Source organism: Exophiala oligosperma, assembly GCF_000835515.1.
Source record: "Exophiala oligosperma strain CBS 72588 unplaced genomic scaffold supercont1.2, whole genome shotgun sequence".
Taxonomy (NCBI): Eukaryota; Fungi; Ascomycota; class Eurotiomycetes; order Chaetothyriales; family Herpotrichiellaceae; genus Exophiala; species Exophiala oligosperma.
Genome location: NW_015622819.1, coordinates 3,811,200 through 3,826,360, shown reverse-complemented (window position 1 = coordinate 3,826,360; position 15,161 = coordinate 3,811,200). Strand labels below are relative to the sequence as shown.

The following is a 15,161-nucleotide window of genomic DNA, read 5'->3' as shown; positions in this document are numbered from 1 at the left end:
TAAGGGTCGACCTGTAAGAAGGCTTGCTGGGCTGCAGTTGTAGCGAATGATCTCGTGTGTGCTCTATGCTGTCACGGCGCATCTGGCGGAAGAGTGGAATCGAGATGTCGACCAGGTAGGTGCATCTGGCAGGTGGTGCTCATGACGAACATCTTTCGAATTGGGCAGGGAGAGGTCTTTTGGATGAAAATGGTAGAGCAGTCGTCCATGAGCAGACATTATGCGCTGGTGTACAACTCACGGCGAAGTCCGAGGCCTGTCGTCCGGCATCGATGGACCGCCGTGGTGGTTGTTCTACCGAACGACAATGTGGTATTAGTTGTCCTCTGGGTGTATGCATCTAGGATAGGCACCCTACCCCAGATATTGACGACCTCTCTGTCATTTGGGCGTGGTGTCCCTCGAAGCATCATCGAGAGTACCGTTGGAATGATTGTGTATTCTGAAACTTTTCTGGCCGTGACAACCTAATATTATTTTACACCCAATTTAAAAAAAGAATCAGCTTAGAGTAGTACTCAATGTGACTAGTCATTACTCCTCCCTCATCGTCTACGGAGAGAATCAAAAAGAACCGGCGGTGGGTGAGAGAGAGACTCGTGACAATCTAGATCCCAGAAAAGTCAAGTAAATTGTCTCTTCGACCGAGAGAGCTCAAAAACTAAGGGAAAAAAAAACTGGAGTAGCTGGGAATCGAACCCAGAACCTTTTCCAAGCGCTTTGAACACTTGATGCTAAGGAACTGTTTTGAGGATTAGCTGTTGCTCTTGAGGTGGTCGAGATGGTGTTAATGCTTACACGTCATACCACTAGACCACAACCCCTGTGATCTCGAAGCTGTGATGGCTTGAGAGGACTTGTTGGAAGAAAATTCGCGACTTTGAAATATGATCATATTTTTGTGGTTTGTGTGTGGAGACTGAGACGAGATGAAAAGTGGGGATCAACTACAGTATCAAGTTAGACCGCTCGGGCCCTCGCTACTTGCAGCTATGGTGCTCCGTAGGTATTGTATAGTACACATGGGATATTGCTCAAGCATGGCAATATTAGTAGAATACGAAATCATAGTAAGACTACAGAGTACGTAATTGTAGAGCTTGCCAGTCCCGTGATGGTAAAAGCCCTAGAAAAGAGTCGCAAATACAAATATAGTACGGAGAAGGGGTGAGCAATGGCCGATTGAAACTACTGTCACTTACAAACAAAAATATAATTAAGTAAATATATTCGTGACAATCTTGCAAAGTACCTAGTTGACTCACCACCCGACAAAAAATACTTTTCAGTGGCCATGGTCCCCCCTCAAATTTTCCACTCCTCAATATCAATATTGAGTTGAATAGTAATCGACACCAACAAGGACAGTGACAACGCCTAAATCGAGTTACCTTGCAAAGAAGACAGTCTCTGCGTTTTATATCAATCGCCCCCACGTTGACGTGAATGTCCATCAAAGGCACGAATAGTAAAGACTTCCACATTTGCCACGGCGTGCACACCAAACAGATCCTTCACTACGGAATAGGTAATCAAGCACTTTTGGATGTTGCCGATTGCCTCGACGATGACCCGTGTGTCGATTTGCATGTGTGTGTCAACGGCGGCATTCGGTGTACAGAGCACGCCTATCCAAATGTCGAATGATGGTTTTACCAAACTACGTGCTAGAATCTCGGGTCCGCGATCGTGTCACTTTTCTAAATGTGACGAGACAAATCAATTCTGAACAAGGTACAATGTACAAAGTAGTATTACAGTGTATATAGATATATATATATCATCATCTCTAAGATCATCGCTTCATAACCAAGTCTTGAAACAGACACCAACAACTTTACAAAGATTCCCAAAAATCAGAGCCACTCCAAAAGCTGTTGCTGAAATGCAGATAAAAACTCGCTAAAACGCAGGACGAAAAATGTCACAAAAAGAACAAAACAGCTACAAATTACCCCAAACTGATGCTCGTCCCGGAGAACGTTGCGGTGCCGGACCACATGCCTCGTATCAGAGGTAGATTGACGTCCTTGACGGGTTTGCCGGTGGATGCGGAAATGGCTTGAGCCTTCTTCAGCTGCGCAGGGTCGTTGTTGATGGTCATGTGCCCGTGAAAGACGACCAGGTCGCCTCCGATGAGGATGTCGAGGCCGCCAGGGCCGACGAGATCGGCGTCACTGGTGACGAGGAGAGGCCGGTTGCATCGCGTGTACGGTCCGTGGATGTCACTGGCGGTGGCATATGAGACGTCGTACTTGGGCGTCGTGAAGCAGTTGCTACTGAAAAAGAGAAAGTATACGCCCTCGTCGGAACGATGGAGCGTGGGGGCCTCGATCAGTGGGCCGTCGTACACGTCCCGGTCGAGGATGGCGACGGGGTCACCAATGTGGGAAATACCGTCGGGGCCGACTTCCTGTAGCATGAGCGGCGTCGGCACGATGGGTTCGACGGTGTTGCCACACGAGCCGCCGTGGCCGATGGAGTTCCCGTCGACCTTGTACACGACGTACCGTTTGTTCGTCGACACGTCCAGAAAGCCGTCGGGGTCGATGGCACCGCCCTGGGTGGTGACGTCCGGACAGGCGAAGGGCTGGTCCTGAGGGATGTAGGGTCCCAGGACATCCTTCGACACCGCCGCGCCGACGCAGTGGTGCGCGGTACTCCAGGTGACCTCGTCAGCGTAGTACAACACGAACGAACCGTCGTCCTGGTCACACGTTAGAATCTGGGTTTTGACGTGGCCGGAAATTAAAACGCACCACCTGAACGACGTCTGGCGCCCACACACGAGCGCCCGTCTGCCACGCGCCTACATCGGGCAACGCATCATGGTGCTCCAACAGCGACCACGTTTGATTGTCTTGGGACGTGGCAACTTGAACATGTACCATGTCCGAACCGACACCTCTGTTGTTGGTCGCAAAGGCATACGAGACGCCGTCCACGACGATGATGGCGGGGTCCGGAAAGTTCGACGAGACCAGGGGGCCCATGACTGAGGCGAACGGACCTGACGCGGGGTCTGTCTGTGCGCCGGTGAGTTGTGGTTCCGGTGCTGGGTCGGGAGACCGAATGACCGCGTCGCGCGGCCACAACGGCCCCAGAGAAGTGACGGCCGACGAGGCCAACAAGTACGCGGGTATAGCGACCATGGCGAGTATGATAATCTTGGTGCGTGTTGAAAGTGTAGATTGCCGTCGCTGCTCAGTATATGCGTGTGGAATGACCGACTCTTTGTGTAAAGAATGTGTTCCAAAGCCCTGACCCGGGCGACTGGGGTGAGGAAGCAAAGGCTGTTTTTCCAAAATCCCTTCCGTGGCCGCCGCCATGGTGAAGGGTGGGCGGTTGGCCATGTTATAATGCCCAGGGGTGGATCTGAAGTGGTGTTTGTCGCGCCAGGCCGTGAACAGCCTCAATCGTGTGGTAGTGTTGGCGGGTTGTAGACCTCAGGGGTCAAACATGTGTCAGGACGCAGGCTAGAGGAGGAGGCTCGATTGGGTGCGTCAGGGTTGCCTAGAACCAAATGGGCCGGGTAACCCTCTTTTGGACGCCACGATGGTCTCTTTGGCACGGTGTAGATTGTACCGGAGATGGCGACAGGACTAAAAATCGATCGTGAGGCCAGACTTGTAAAGGTTGAAATGGTGAGACGCGACACATGACGGCGCTGAGATGAGGTGAGTGTGGATTCGAGCTCGGATGAGATTGCTGAGGATGAGGGGTTTTGGTCGGTAATAGGCTCTTGTATTGGGCAAACATAGCCTCACATCGGGCTACCACACGCAACGTACGGATAGGGATACCTAAGTAGGTACCTAGACAACTCGACACCATGACCATCCCAAGAACTTCAGAAAGTCTACAGGGTATCACGAAGAGAAAAATTTGCCATCCTACAGTCACTCTACGCTTGACAACTGCGGGCCTGGGAAAAATGGCTGGACACAGCCTCAACTATACACACGCACCCCCGGGGGCTGAACCCTTGGCATGAGAGTACTTCGTATGTACTCTGTACGAGCATGACCTTGGGTAATAGACTCTAGGTACGAGTTACATTGGTACTATTTCGCATCCGTACCATGTGCGAGGCTCTCTTACAGTAGTTAATCTCTTCAAGCGAGTCGACTTTGAAGTCTAGACTTCATGTTGACAGTTCTTCTTCCTCGTAGTGACAGCGGTTGTTGTCACGGACGCTCCTCTTCTCTGCTTGGGCACCTCAGCTCGAATCAAGGGCCTATTCTTGTCCTCAACGACGGTACGGATAGAATCACATACTGACTGCACTCTACAACACCAAATACCCCTGCATCGACAACGCTGACTGTGACACGAAGATACCCCCGCCTACGACTTGCCAAACACATTGACCCTTTTAACACTTCACAAACGTAGGATAATTTTTCTTCTTATCATCACACATCCTTTTTATCTCGTTTCCTGTTTAAGAAGGACAACGATCGGGATATTTTAATATATTGCCCTGTCGCTTGAACTTTTTCATCTTCTACCTCTACACGATATATCTTCCTAGTTCCTACACCCGCCAGATGAGATCTCCTAATTCTACCATAGCCCAATCCATGAGCACAACATACGCAACCGTAAAACTGCAAATATATCCTGACGTGGACAATTGGCGGGTGATTTTTTTAACCGGCTAGCCTTTTACTTTGTATCGTCCTTTAATTCTCTCCTCGTCAATCCTTAATGAATGGATGACCCTATGACCTCCCAAACATCACAGACCATAGTGTGTCTAAGCTGCAGCAATCTCAATCTGAACCCATCTCTCAAGGCGACCTTTTGGCAATGATCTCTTGGACGTTGGGAGGTAGTTCACCAACCTTTTCTGTCCACTTTTCCCCCCTGGGCCTTCGGTGGCTTCGATTTGAGATTCCTTCACATCCCAGACCAAAGTCCAGCCAGTCCTACGACTCAATTGTTTCTCACGTGGTGTTGGGGGATTCGGCGGAGGAGAATCCAAGCTCTGTTGATTCTCTTTGTTCCCAGTTGGCTCAGTAACCTCTCCACCGACTTTGGATCCCGGGAGATCCGAGAATGTTTCACGAAGTCGAGTGACCAGCTTCGGCATCTCCAAGCCCATCAGAGCGTTGTTGACACTGTTTCGAGAAAAGATGTTGCCAAAGCTACCGGCAACAACCAAAGGAATTTCCTTGGCCAGGATCGCCGTGGCAGCTTGCTCACGAGAACTGCCGCAGCCAAAGTTGAATCCCGAAACCAGATCGTCGCCGGTTTTCGAGAGGGATGACAATTTGGGATCATAATTCTCCATGCAAACCTCGGCCATCTTCTCGACAGGAACATTGTCCTGGTAAGTGTTTTTACCCGGGTAGATGCCGTCAGTGTTGATATTATCGGCATCGCAAAAGACGATATCTCCTTCGACACGTTGGGGGAACCCAGGATGAACCTCGGTCGAGGAGCCTGGCGCGACTTCAATGCCTTGTTCACTGCCGAAATTTTGTTTACCGGCTTCGATCATGGCATCTAGCTGGTCAATGATTTTCTGGAAAGCCTCATCCGCGGTGATCATTCGATCCTCCTCTTTGATGCCGTCGCCTTCACCTCTGGCCACACCAGTCTAGCCCTCGGGCCGTTCGTACCAACCTGGGCCGCTGAGCTTGCCCGTCAAAGCACTGGCCGCGACCACCTCGGGACTGGCCAGATATGCCTTGGCATCGGTGCTAACCATGCGGCCTTTGAAGTTGCGATTCGTGGCACTGATGCCGACCTCGCCGGGCTCGAGAAGTCCGGTCTCGAGGCCTATACATGGACCACAACCCGCAGAGAGAGTGATGGCACCGGCACCAAGGAGAGTCTGCCAGTCGCCGGCCTCCTCGGCTAGTTGCTGTTCAGGGAGCGAGGCTGCCGCAATGTAGAACTTGACCCCTTCCGCGATCTTGGGTACCTTGCCCCCGTTGTTTTCGGCGGCGTCCTTGAAGACCTTGGCAGCCGCAGCCAGGTCGGAAGCCCGTGAATTGGTGCAAGACACGAGATATGCTTTGTTGATCTTGATGTTCTGGTCTTCCAAGACGTTGAGAGGTGTGGCCACCTTGAGCGGATTGGGTCCAGACACGTAAGGTGAGAGAGTGTTCAGGTCGAGATAGAGTGATTTTGCGTATTGAGCGCCTTTTTCAGCAGTAAGCTGGTTCTCAAACAGCTGATCGAGTCTCGGGTGCGAGAAACGCGGATTACCTGCGCGTCCTTCGGACGTATCTAACGCGGACATTGTAGCTTTTGCCCTCAACCAACCTTGTAGGACCGAATCCATAGGGAATAGTCCGGTGAGTGCACCCCATTCGGTAGTCATGTTTGCAATCGTCAGTCGGGCAGCAACAGGCAGACTTTGTAGGGTTTGTTCTGACCCGGCGAACTCAATGGCATGGTTGAGATTATCGTCCTTGTCGAACAAACCACAAAGTGCCACGATCACGTCTTTGCCCGTGACACCCTTTGGCAAGGTGCCTTTGAACGTCACCTTGGCTACTGGAGGGATTTGCCACCACGTACGTCCGGTGGCCCAAATGCTGGCGGCATCTGTGCGCACGATGAATCGCAAACTTTGAAGCGAGAATGCGCTGGGAATGAAGACCACCACCGGTTTATGCGCCGACCATAGCGAGATCCTTTAGTTTCTTTCGCCTGCTCGTCGGCAGGACAGCTTTGGTGTGTCTTTCTCACCGACTACCACACGGGAGACGTCTTCTGCCTCCTCTTGTTCGTTGACAGAGGTAGCATGCGCGGCGCTCAAAAAAATCCTTGGGCGGCCTCTAATAGTATACTACAAGTGAGCTCCGATTGGTGTTTGGTTGTCCCTGATCCGATCTCGCGGCATCACGTGCCGGCACCATGACTTGGGGGAATAGGGGCGGCCCAGCCTTGCAGAACAATGTGGCTTTTGTGGAATTGATTGAGATATCTTGGGTTGCCTGTTTACTGCACGAGGCTACTTGCCGCATCTGTGGAAATCTTACGCTTTGATATTTGTTGCAGATCTTGTAATATTTCCCCCCTGCAACGAGTAGCCAATATGCGCCCCGATCAGTTGATACAATGACGCTGTACGTTAAGCACCGACGTGGTCAAGTTTCGCATTCAAGGTTTGCCTCACATGCCGACAAGGTTGGGACTTGATACTGGAAGGGCAATTGGGTCTTTCGTCAAGAGTTGACATTCATAAGTCCTGGAAATGACTATCTGCTGCTGGGGTATAATATGCAAGAGTAATTGTTGGGCATACTCATTTTGTGTTGTTCTGACCCAACGTCTCTCATTCGGGTTCTCAGTGACTCTTCATCAACTCGCGGATATTTCCGACGTAGTTGAAAGACTCTGAATTGACCCATATCGAACAACGACAAGATTGCAATGCTAGTGCGCAAGAAACGAAATTTCAAGCTATATGCAAGATTTCTAGGATCACCACACTGACTTCCTCCGCGAAATATAGTGAAAGTCTTCACACTCGCATCTTTGGTGATTCCGATGACGGGGCAGAACAACCAGACAAACCCCTGGTTGGTCTCGAAGTGCAAACTTCAAGATCATATACGACCAGGCATATCTCCACCCCAAGCACTGCCGAAATTCATGGTATGCTTGATCTTTAATCTGGGTTCGTCATCTGGGTCTTGCGTGTGTGGCTTTTCTGACGCCTCTGCACTTTTCATTTCGTCATTGTCATCAGACAAAGCCGTTTCGTATCTTGAACGCACAGCCGCTTCTTCTGAAAGCATGGCATCGACTTTTTCGAGGAACGCATTTGCCGCCTCTGACTTGGCACTGGAGTCGAGCATGAGCGGACCTTGAAGACTGGGATCATCCTCTGCTTCATGTTGCGGTTCGGGCTCAACTTGTTCAGGGATCGCTTCTTGAGCCTTTTCCACTGGATCGGGAATGGCCGAGGAAAAGGAAAAGTAAGAGTCGGAATTTTCTGCAGGCCGAAGAGGCGGTCTTTTCGTGGGTGCTGGCTCTACAGGGTTTTCTTGCTTGGGAGTCAAGTTGTTCGTACTGTCAGTGCCCGAAGACAATGTGCCATCGAAAGCCATCGGAGTGTGACCGGCATTTCTTTTCAATTTCTCATCTAGTGGCGAGAGCAGAGACTTGACATCAACCTGCAATATTTCGTCGAGAGGTCTCTTTGGTTGCGGGGAGGGCGTATGAGCAGGCGAAGCAAACTGTGGACTGGTGATTCCCGTGTCGAATGTTGAGGCCAAACCAGCCGACTTTAGAGTGATGCCGTCGAGAGTCTTGTCTACCTGCTCAACGGGTACAGGGACGTTCTCAACCTCCTTCTGAGTGGTTGGAGAAATTTCCTTGGACAGTGATGGGAACTGTTCGTTCTCTGAGATGCTCGGTAGGTGTCCGGCAGTGTCTTCGTGCGAGAAGACTCTTGTTACGGGAGGAAGAACCTCAGGGCCTTGCCAGATTGGAGGTGCTCCACCGCTTGAGTCTGACGAGGCTCTAGCTCGATTGCTGGTGCGTGACAAAGGCTTGATCTCTGCTCTGAATGACCGTAGGCTTGCGTCCGAAGAGTCATTGCTCGACCTCCTCTTGGAATCCCGGCTTCTTGACAGACGTCTTTCCAATTCAGAAATACGAGCCTTGAGTGCAGTCCGCTCTATATCCCACGCTCTTCGTTCACAGTCGTGCGCCTCTCTCAACTGATTGTTCAACATTCGACACTGCTCCATGTACGCGGTAATGTCGACTTCTGGAGTTGGATTCGTCATCTGAAAACCATGCTTCGGTATTTGACTCGCGGAGGGAACAGGGGGTAGTAATGGGACGGTCGTGGTGGCTATAGAATGACGGCCTTGAGGAAGGAGTGACGGCGTTTCCGAGAAGCGAACACCTTTGGAGGTGCCATTTTTCAATGGGTCCATCGAGCCCGAGAGATTTACAGGGGAGAAATTGTACGGGTCGTGTTCAAGAGCGGGCGTTGGGTCGAAGGCGTGCGTTGGTGAGCGTGGTGCCATGTGTTCGGGACGTTCCCAGACCGGCGAAAGGTTAAAATTGTATAATTTCGAGTCTAGAATGGTTGGCACAATTCGACGACCTGTAATGAAAAGAGCGTGTGTTTCAATGAAGAGGAAACGTCGACATTCGAGACGTGATGAGTGGTTAATTGCCGAGGTACTGAATAGAATTATACAGATGGCAAGAAAGAAGTAATCAGAATTGCTAGACGAGATAAATGATGCTGTTCATGATCGATGTAGATTAACTGGTATGGCCAGGACGATGAGGTAGACGTAGAGAAGGGAGCGAGTGAAGAGAAAGTGTGTGGTGGTGCGTTGTGCGTGTGGCAGGCGCAGTTTCGGCGATGTAGCAATTGGAGTAAAAAGATTGGAAGTGACGATGCCTTTGTCAGTGGTCAACTTGCCTTCCTTAGGTACCAATCTCATCGAGAAACCCAATGACGTCGGTGCGAGTGATACTAAGCCATGGACAAGCCCGGCTAAGGCATGCAGGGTCTTCTTCGGGGGCGTTTGTTGGCTGTGGGTATTTAGGGGCCCAATGCCTGAGTGATGACCCCCGAACAGAAGCCTAAGCAGCCTCCCAGAGGAAAACGAACCCGGAAAAGAAGCCTCTAGTTGGTAGAAGGCTGCTGCAGGGGCCGAGGCTGGTCTCCGCCCGGGACAACACTTACTGAGATACGGCAGTACTGTATTTATTGATTCCAGGCACGGCAGGAAATTATTGCTGGGAAATCCCTGGTCTCTACGGCTGATCTTCCGGGAGATCTAAGTTAACTTCTTAGCAGGCATCTCACACGCTGTCGAAAAATACACGACTCAAATATCACTTCTTTATTCGGGTCTGAGAGCCTCGCCAACATTGTCTACACCGCACATACCAGCAAACCCGCGCGTCTTTTGACACGTGGGACTCCCCTTGCATATATTGGAGCATCGTACGAGGACGGAGGATGCCTTGATGCCCCTGCTGACGACATAAACCCATTATCTGCAGATTGTGCCACCAGGGAAGAGGCCCACTAGAGATACAGACATCCCTTGTCGATGGCTGATATGTTGCACGTCCCAGTCTCGCGGTGAAAATTTCCTCGCGTACAAGGTTCCATCACATACCGCACATGTCTTTACTGATTTTGTTGATATCTACCTTGTCGGGCCCGCTGCGAAATGCAAGCCGAAATTTTCTGTCCCTGGCACCGAGTTGGGTATCCTCGCAGTGTCCAGCAATGGCTGTTCGACCCTGGATGGATGGTTTGTTCCACAGATCTTGATCTTCAGGAACAGCCAAGGCCAATCATGAGGGTTGCTACTAAACAAACATCCATACTCCGTAGTTGCCGCATATCACGAGCCCAGACTGAAAATTCATCCTCTCAAGCGGCAGACTGGGTTTTCTCTGCTTTCGAGCGTGTGTGATTTCTCCGCAACACTACTGAAGTATCTGGAGGAGTTTCTCGAGTCGCAGTAAGACAGTGATGCGTCGCGGCCTGAGAAGATGAATACCACAATAAAAACCTGTAAGAATGTCACATGTGATGGTTCAAAGGCGAGCAGAACTGTAGACCTCGCAGTCAGCCACACAAATGCTGATTCCTGAAACAATATCCCAGGACTAGGATGGTAATCGCTCTTCGAATTCACCCAGGCTTATTTGCCTAGCAACATCTATGGGGGGGCGGCACCCATGCTGCAGAAAAAAACACAAGGACTACGCACAGCATGTGCATGTGAGAACTATCTCAGATATAGGCCCAATAAATGTCGCCAGCTACGGTTTCATTGCACACGAGGCTCGACAAGGTGAGGAAGGAGACTGAAAGAAAATAAGTATCCACGTGATCACCTTGTATCCGGTAGGTTTGCCGGACCCTGAGTTTCTCAAGCTCCATGAAATTTGTCCGACACCTTCTGTAGAACGCACCCAACAAGAAACCCATACTAAACAGCTTTCCTCCGTCAAAAGAAAGAACAACAAGGAGAGGTGCAATGTTATGATAAGTCGTTACTGTACATTAGACTCAGACAAAGATTAGCCATGCCTCCTCGAATACCTCCCTCGACCGCATCGATTGCTATCCCTATACCCTCCGTCCACACACACTGCAAATCATGTTTCAATCGCGCCTTTTCCTCCACTCCAACTTCCCAAACACGGCTCCGAGCTGAAATGTTTGCATGGCTGCAGGGTCCCGGCGCAGTCTTTAAACGGCCTCTTCCCGGGTCAACAAACTACCTGTCGGCTTATGACAGACGAGGAAATCTCTTGCGAGATCGCGATGGACAATCTGGTGCCTCACCAGACGGATCTTCTGAAAATACTACCCGCGCCGAGTCGGAAGAAGATCTGAGGCCGTTCCCACGAAACTCGCATTTCATCTCACAGAGTGTATTATCAGAGGAACTACAGCACGAAATATGGCACCGTGTACAAGTGCTGCAGAAATCTGTTCGACAGGTGTCGGTGGAGATGGGGGTAGATATGCGCAGAGTTGCTGCCGTCGTGCGGCTGATAGAAGTCGAGAAGAAGATGCAAGCAGAGGTACGTTTGACAAGCTCTTTCTCATTTTTCTTATTGCCTGCGTCCGACCTTCTATGATGAACAACCAAATCGATTAGTCTTCCAGACTTCCAAACATGGTGATCTAAACAAAAACAAATTACAACTCTCTGAGAAAGAAACAAATCAATCAGCCCATTACATGACAAACGCTGCTGTCTGATACCGAAGCTGACCTGATCTCTTCGATTTCCAGGGCCAAGAACTCGCAATACCGTATGCCAAAGCCGTTCACTCAATGGTGCCAGTCAACAGACTCAACCAGACGACGCGGAAGCCGATGGAGCCACACGAGTCCATCAACGACCTCGAACAACATCCCCTCACTTTCCCCCAGCTCTTCCACCCTACCTCTGAATCTCGCGCGTTTAACCGTACCGATGCGGGTCGGGTCTTCAGTGGTGCGCCTCGATTGCCGGACGATCAGGACGCCGGACAAGGAGGCAAACCTGCTCGAGAGCCCTGGGAGGACACGAAGCCAGAGTACGTCGGCAAAGCAGGCCACTCTCACCCCATTTTGAAACCGGCCGATGCGCGTATCCCCCACCCTCAAATGATCGCATACGAAATAGACAGGCAAAATCCCGAGCTTGCCGATGAGCACCGGGAGCGCCAACGGCTACACGCCCAGCGTCTCGAGGAAGACGCCCGCAAGAGAAAGGAAGCCAAGGAGTTGAAGGCCCGATTGGAAGAAGAGAACAGGACTCGCGTCGACACGGGCCGATGGCAATTCATCTTCACCAACGTCGCCGCCACGAGGGAGGGCACCAAACTGGACGGCCGTGGCACCAAAAGTCCCGGATTTCGATACGGTGTGCCATCCCAGGAAAGGAAGAAGGGACAAGTCAAGATACCAACAAAGGTGGAGGTCTAGAGTTGTCAGTTGCACTCTTGACTTCATTTCCACTTTGTCTGCATATACTATTATACACCACTGGGCAAATCTGTATATTTTGTACTGTATTGTATCGTCAGGTGAGAATTAGCACTACCATATCCTGTCCATGTACATCAACTACAACGATGCAAGAGAATGTATCAAAATTCCATATGCGTCGACTGTAGTCGAGACTCCCAGTGCCTTCTGAAGGTCCGATATTTCAAACTTTGTAAAGTCTTGAATTAATTAGTATTCATTTTGCTTGGTATTTATTTCGTATATCTATGCGAGGACTTTGTTCCATTTCATGAGGACCTCGCATGCCTTGCATCATGGGCCGTAGCTGTAACGCATACCCCAAAAATGGATTGTTCATTCATCCCACCAGGTTTCATGGTTCGTGGGCGCATTTGCAAAAAGGTGAAAAAAGTAGCCAGCCAACCACCGGATCCATCCATCCATGAGGGTATGCACGGAAAAGCCCTCCCCTCTTGCCCAAAATCATAGCATCGTGTCCGTATTGACTCCTCAAGAGTCAGGATGTGCCAACTCTGAATATGAAAGTACCCTAGGGTGTTCCCACCATCAAAAGTGTCATGACGCAACTGGCGAGAGACAAGAAGATGGGATAAGTCTGACTGGTTCTTGATTGTCAAATAACTTCACGAAAAGCGAAAACGAAAACAAGAGGGAAAGTGTTCTCGAGACGCCCTAGACGCCGATCGGTGACACACGGCTCCCATCCCATCCAAATGTCATACCTCCTCGACGTACTTTTCGCTCTGTGATGACGGGGTCGTGCCCTTGTTACCACCCGGCTTCGCGAGCAATCTCTTCTTGGTCAGGCCTCCGCACAGGGAGGCCTTGATGATCGGAAGCGGATCTCGCGCCTCCGGCAAGACGAGAAGGATGAACACGACGGCCACGCCCGCCGTGGCGGGCAGGAAGCCGTACAGGTAGTGCGCGGCCGGCGCAAAGTCGTGGGGCAGGCTGAAGATGGCGCACGCCAAGGCAAAGGGCACGTATATCAGGGCGATGATGGTCAAGTACCGCGAGTAGTCGGCTTGCCTGGTGGATTCGAACTCGATGGACGCCAGGGACGTCGTATCCTGCACCTGTGAGACCGCGAGGATGTGCTGCATTTGGCTGTCGCACTCGGCGCGGTAGTGGTGTAGGTCGATCAGCAAAGCGCGGTAGTCGTCGTTGAGGTCCGAGTCGGCGCCGACGAAGGACTTGATGCGGGTGAGGATGGGTTTGTACCGGCTCAGCATCGAGTCCAGGGAGATGACCTTGTCGAGGATCCTCTTGGCCCTCTGTGGCTCGAGCGCGAGCGCCGTCGAGATGGGCTGGCTTTCGAGCGTCGACCGGATGTACTCGAAAAAGTTTGTGCATTCGCTGGCGGCGATCTGAAAGGCCGGCCGCATCAGGTTGAGCATGTTTCTGTCGGAGGGGTTGAGGAGTCCGTCCCGGGCCATGATGTGCCAATGTCGACAGAGATCGTCGAACGGGTTTGGGCACATGGGACGAGAGCCACACGCGCGGAAGTCGTGAGAGTCCTTGCTGCCCGGGCGGCGCATCTCGATAAAGTCGAGATATCCACCCTGGTATCCGGATATGTCCATGCGTTGGGTGTGGGAGTACGCCCCGAAGCTCGTCTCAGCACCGAGGGTGAAGTGTGTCATGGGCGGGTCCACGAGGACGACGCCTGAAAAGGTTAGAGACGACCAAAGAGGCAAGACAGAATGGTACTTACATAGCCACGGTTCCAGTGATTTCTTCATGTAGAATGATATCTTCCTTCGAGCAAGAGCGACCTTGTGTTTGCCGTATTTCGAGCACACCTCCACTCGTCTCCGGTAGTTGCCCTTGCAGTAGAGCTTATCGATATCCACATCCTTGCCGCAATTGTGCGCAACAAAGGCACATGGGTATTCGATGGTGAAGAAATGTTTTTGATGTCGTTGATTCTGTGAGGCCAATGGTGAGGACGTGTTGACTTCCCCTGTGCTTCCAATTCCATGATCTGCAAGGTGAGAGGCAAAGAATGCCGGTTCAATGTTGAGGAGGCCGCCGAGCGTATCGACCATTTCGGGGCTGATGTTGTTGACCATGACGATGCGTCCTTGTACATTGGACGGTGTGGTGGACGTGGGCGTGGATGGGGTCTTCTTCGTCCATTCTTTCAGCAAAACCCTGAGTTTCGTGGTGTCGGTCAAATCTGAGGTCCGAAAACTTGATGTTCCAAACTCCAACAAGATTGTGGTTGCTCGTTGGGGTCGTGGAACTGCTGGATTTCGAGCTGCTTCCACCCCCCACCGAAGATAGTCGTCCAGGCACGCGAGGTTGTGGAAGCCGTGACTTCGTAAAAAGCATACATAGTCTGTGTAAGTCCAGCGATGCGGATCTGGTGGTGCCATGGTACACGTGTTACAGCCTACGGCGGCATGGTCCGAGGGCATCGAACTTGAGCTCGGTGCGGCCAGAGAACAATGCGGGTACCTTGACGCTTCGACGAAGTGCGATGTGCTTTGGGCTTGCTAGTCTGAGATGAACGACTTGCAGCAATAACAATGACAATTCTGCACAATTGGGACTATATGCGAGAACAACAAAGCCAGACAAGAGGAGGTAAAACCGGTTCCTTACGGAAGAGACGAACCCTCAAAGCTGCTTTCTCGAGAGCTGGACGAAGAAGTACCTCGAATACGGACGGCTGGGA

The 15,161-nt window shown here is 51.2% G+C and overlaps 6 protein-coding genes and 1 non-coding gene across 7 annotated transcripts; 1 reads left to right on the top strand and 6 right to left on the bottom strand.

Annotated features, from left to right (window-relative positions):
- Positions 1-678: 678 nt before the first annotated feature.
- Positions 679-824, bottom strand: PV06_02738. The gene has a single exon. It is a non-coding gene; the product is annotated as a tRNA-Val (tRNA).
- Positions 825-1,735: 911 nt separating this feature from the next.
- On the bottom strand, positions 1,736-3,827 carry PV06_02737 (uncharacterized protein). The gene is made up of 2 exons (XM_016403458.1): positions 2,760-3,827; positions 1,736-2,707 (listed from the first exon to the last, which is right to left on the bottom strand). The coding sequence occupies exons 1-2, from the start codon at positions 3,351-3,353 to the stop codon at positions 1,952-1,954; spliced, it is 1,350 nt and encodes a 449-aa protein (XP_016267355.1). The 5' UTR covers positions 3,354-3,827; the 3' UTR covers positions 1,736-1,951.
- Positions 3,828-4,724: 897 nt separating this feature from the next.
- PV06_02736 (uncharacterized protein) lies at positions 4,725-5,557 on the bottom strand (the record flags this gene model as incomplete). The annotated part of the gene is made up of 1 exon (XM_016403457.1): positions 4,725-5,557. One exon carries the CDS (start codon positions 5,555-5,557, stop codon positions 4,760-4,762), a length of 798 nt encoding a protein of 265 aa, XP_016267354.1. The 3' UTR covers positions 4,725-4,759.
- Positions 5,558-5,605: 48 nt separating this feature from the next.
- PV06_02735 (homoaconitase, mitochondrial) lies at positions 5,606-6,561 on the bottom strand (the record flags this gene model as incomplete). The annotated part of the gene is made up of 2 exons (XM_016403456.1): positions 5,606-6,502; positions 6,535-6,561. 2 exons carry the CDS (start codon positions 6,559-6,561, stop codon positions 5,606-5,608), a joined length of 924 nt encoding a protein of 307 aa, XP_016267353.1.
- A 540-nt stretch (positions 6,562-7,101) lies between these two features.
- PV06_02734 (uncharacterized protein) lies at positions 7,102-9,359 on the bottom strand. The gene has a single exon (XM_016403455.1). The coding sequence runs from the start codon at positions 9,000-9,002 to the stop codon at positions 7,569-7,571; it is 1,434 nt and encodes a 477-aa protein (XP_016267352.1). The 5' UTR covers positions 9,003-9,359; the 3' UTR covers positions 7,102-7,568.
- Positions 9,360-10,937: 1,578 nt separating this feature from the next.
- PV06_02733 (uncharacterized protein) lies at positions 10,938-12,656 on the top strand. The gene is made up of 2 exons (XM_016403454.1): positions 10,938-11,544; positions 11,759-12,656. The coding sequence occupies exons 1-2, from the start codon at positions 11,041-11,043 to the stop codon at positions 12,434-12,436; spliced, it is 1,182 nt and encodes a 393-aa protein (XP_016267351.1). The 5' UTR covers positions 10,938-11,040; the 3' UTR covers positions 12,437-12,656.
- Positions 12,657-12,700: 44 nt separating this feature from the next.
- PV06_02732 (uncharacterized protein) lies at positions 12,701-15,086 on the bottom strand. The gene is made up of 2 exons (XM_016403453.1): positions 14,196-15,086; positions 12,701-14,147 (listed from the first exon to the last, which is right to left on the bottom strand). The coding sequence occupies exons 1-2, from the start codon at positions 14,899-14,901 to the stop codon at positions 13,198-13,200; spliced, it is 1,656 nt and encodes a 551-aa protein (XP_016267350.1). The 5' UTR covers positions 14,902-15,086; the 3' UTR covers positions 12,701-13,197.
- Between the last annotated feature and the right edge of the window lie 75 nt (positions 15,087-15,161).

Coding starts and splice junctions, on each gene's coding strand:
- PV06_02733 (XM_016403454.1), top strand. CDS start 11,041: ATGCCTCCTCGAATACCTCCCTCGACCGCATCGATTGCTATCCCTATA. Junction 11,545..11,758: donor AGAAGAAGATGCAAGCAGAG/GTACGTTTGACA, acceptor TTCGATTTCCAG/GGCCAAGAACTCGCAATACC.
- PV06_02734 (XM_016403455.1), bottom strand. CDS start 9,002: ATGGCACCACGCTCACCAACGCACGCCTTCGACCCAACGCCCGCTCTT.
- PV06_02732 (XM_016403453.1), bottom strand. CDS start 14,901: ATGCCCTCGGACCATGCCGCCGTAGGCTGTAACACGTGTACCATGGCA. Junction 14,148..14,195: donor ATCACTGGAACCGTGGCTAT/GTAAGTACCATT, acceptor TAACCTTTTCAG/GCGTCGTCCTCGTGGACCCG.
- PV06_02737 (XM_016403458.1), bottom strand. CDS start 3,353: ATGGCCAACCGCCCACCCTTCACCATGGCGGCGGCCACGGAAGGGATT. Junction 2,708..2,759: donor CGCCAGACGTCGTTCAGGTG/GTGCGTTTTAAT, acceptor ACGTGTGACCAG/GACGACGGTTCGTTCGTGTT.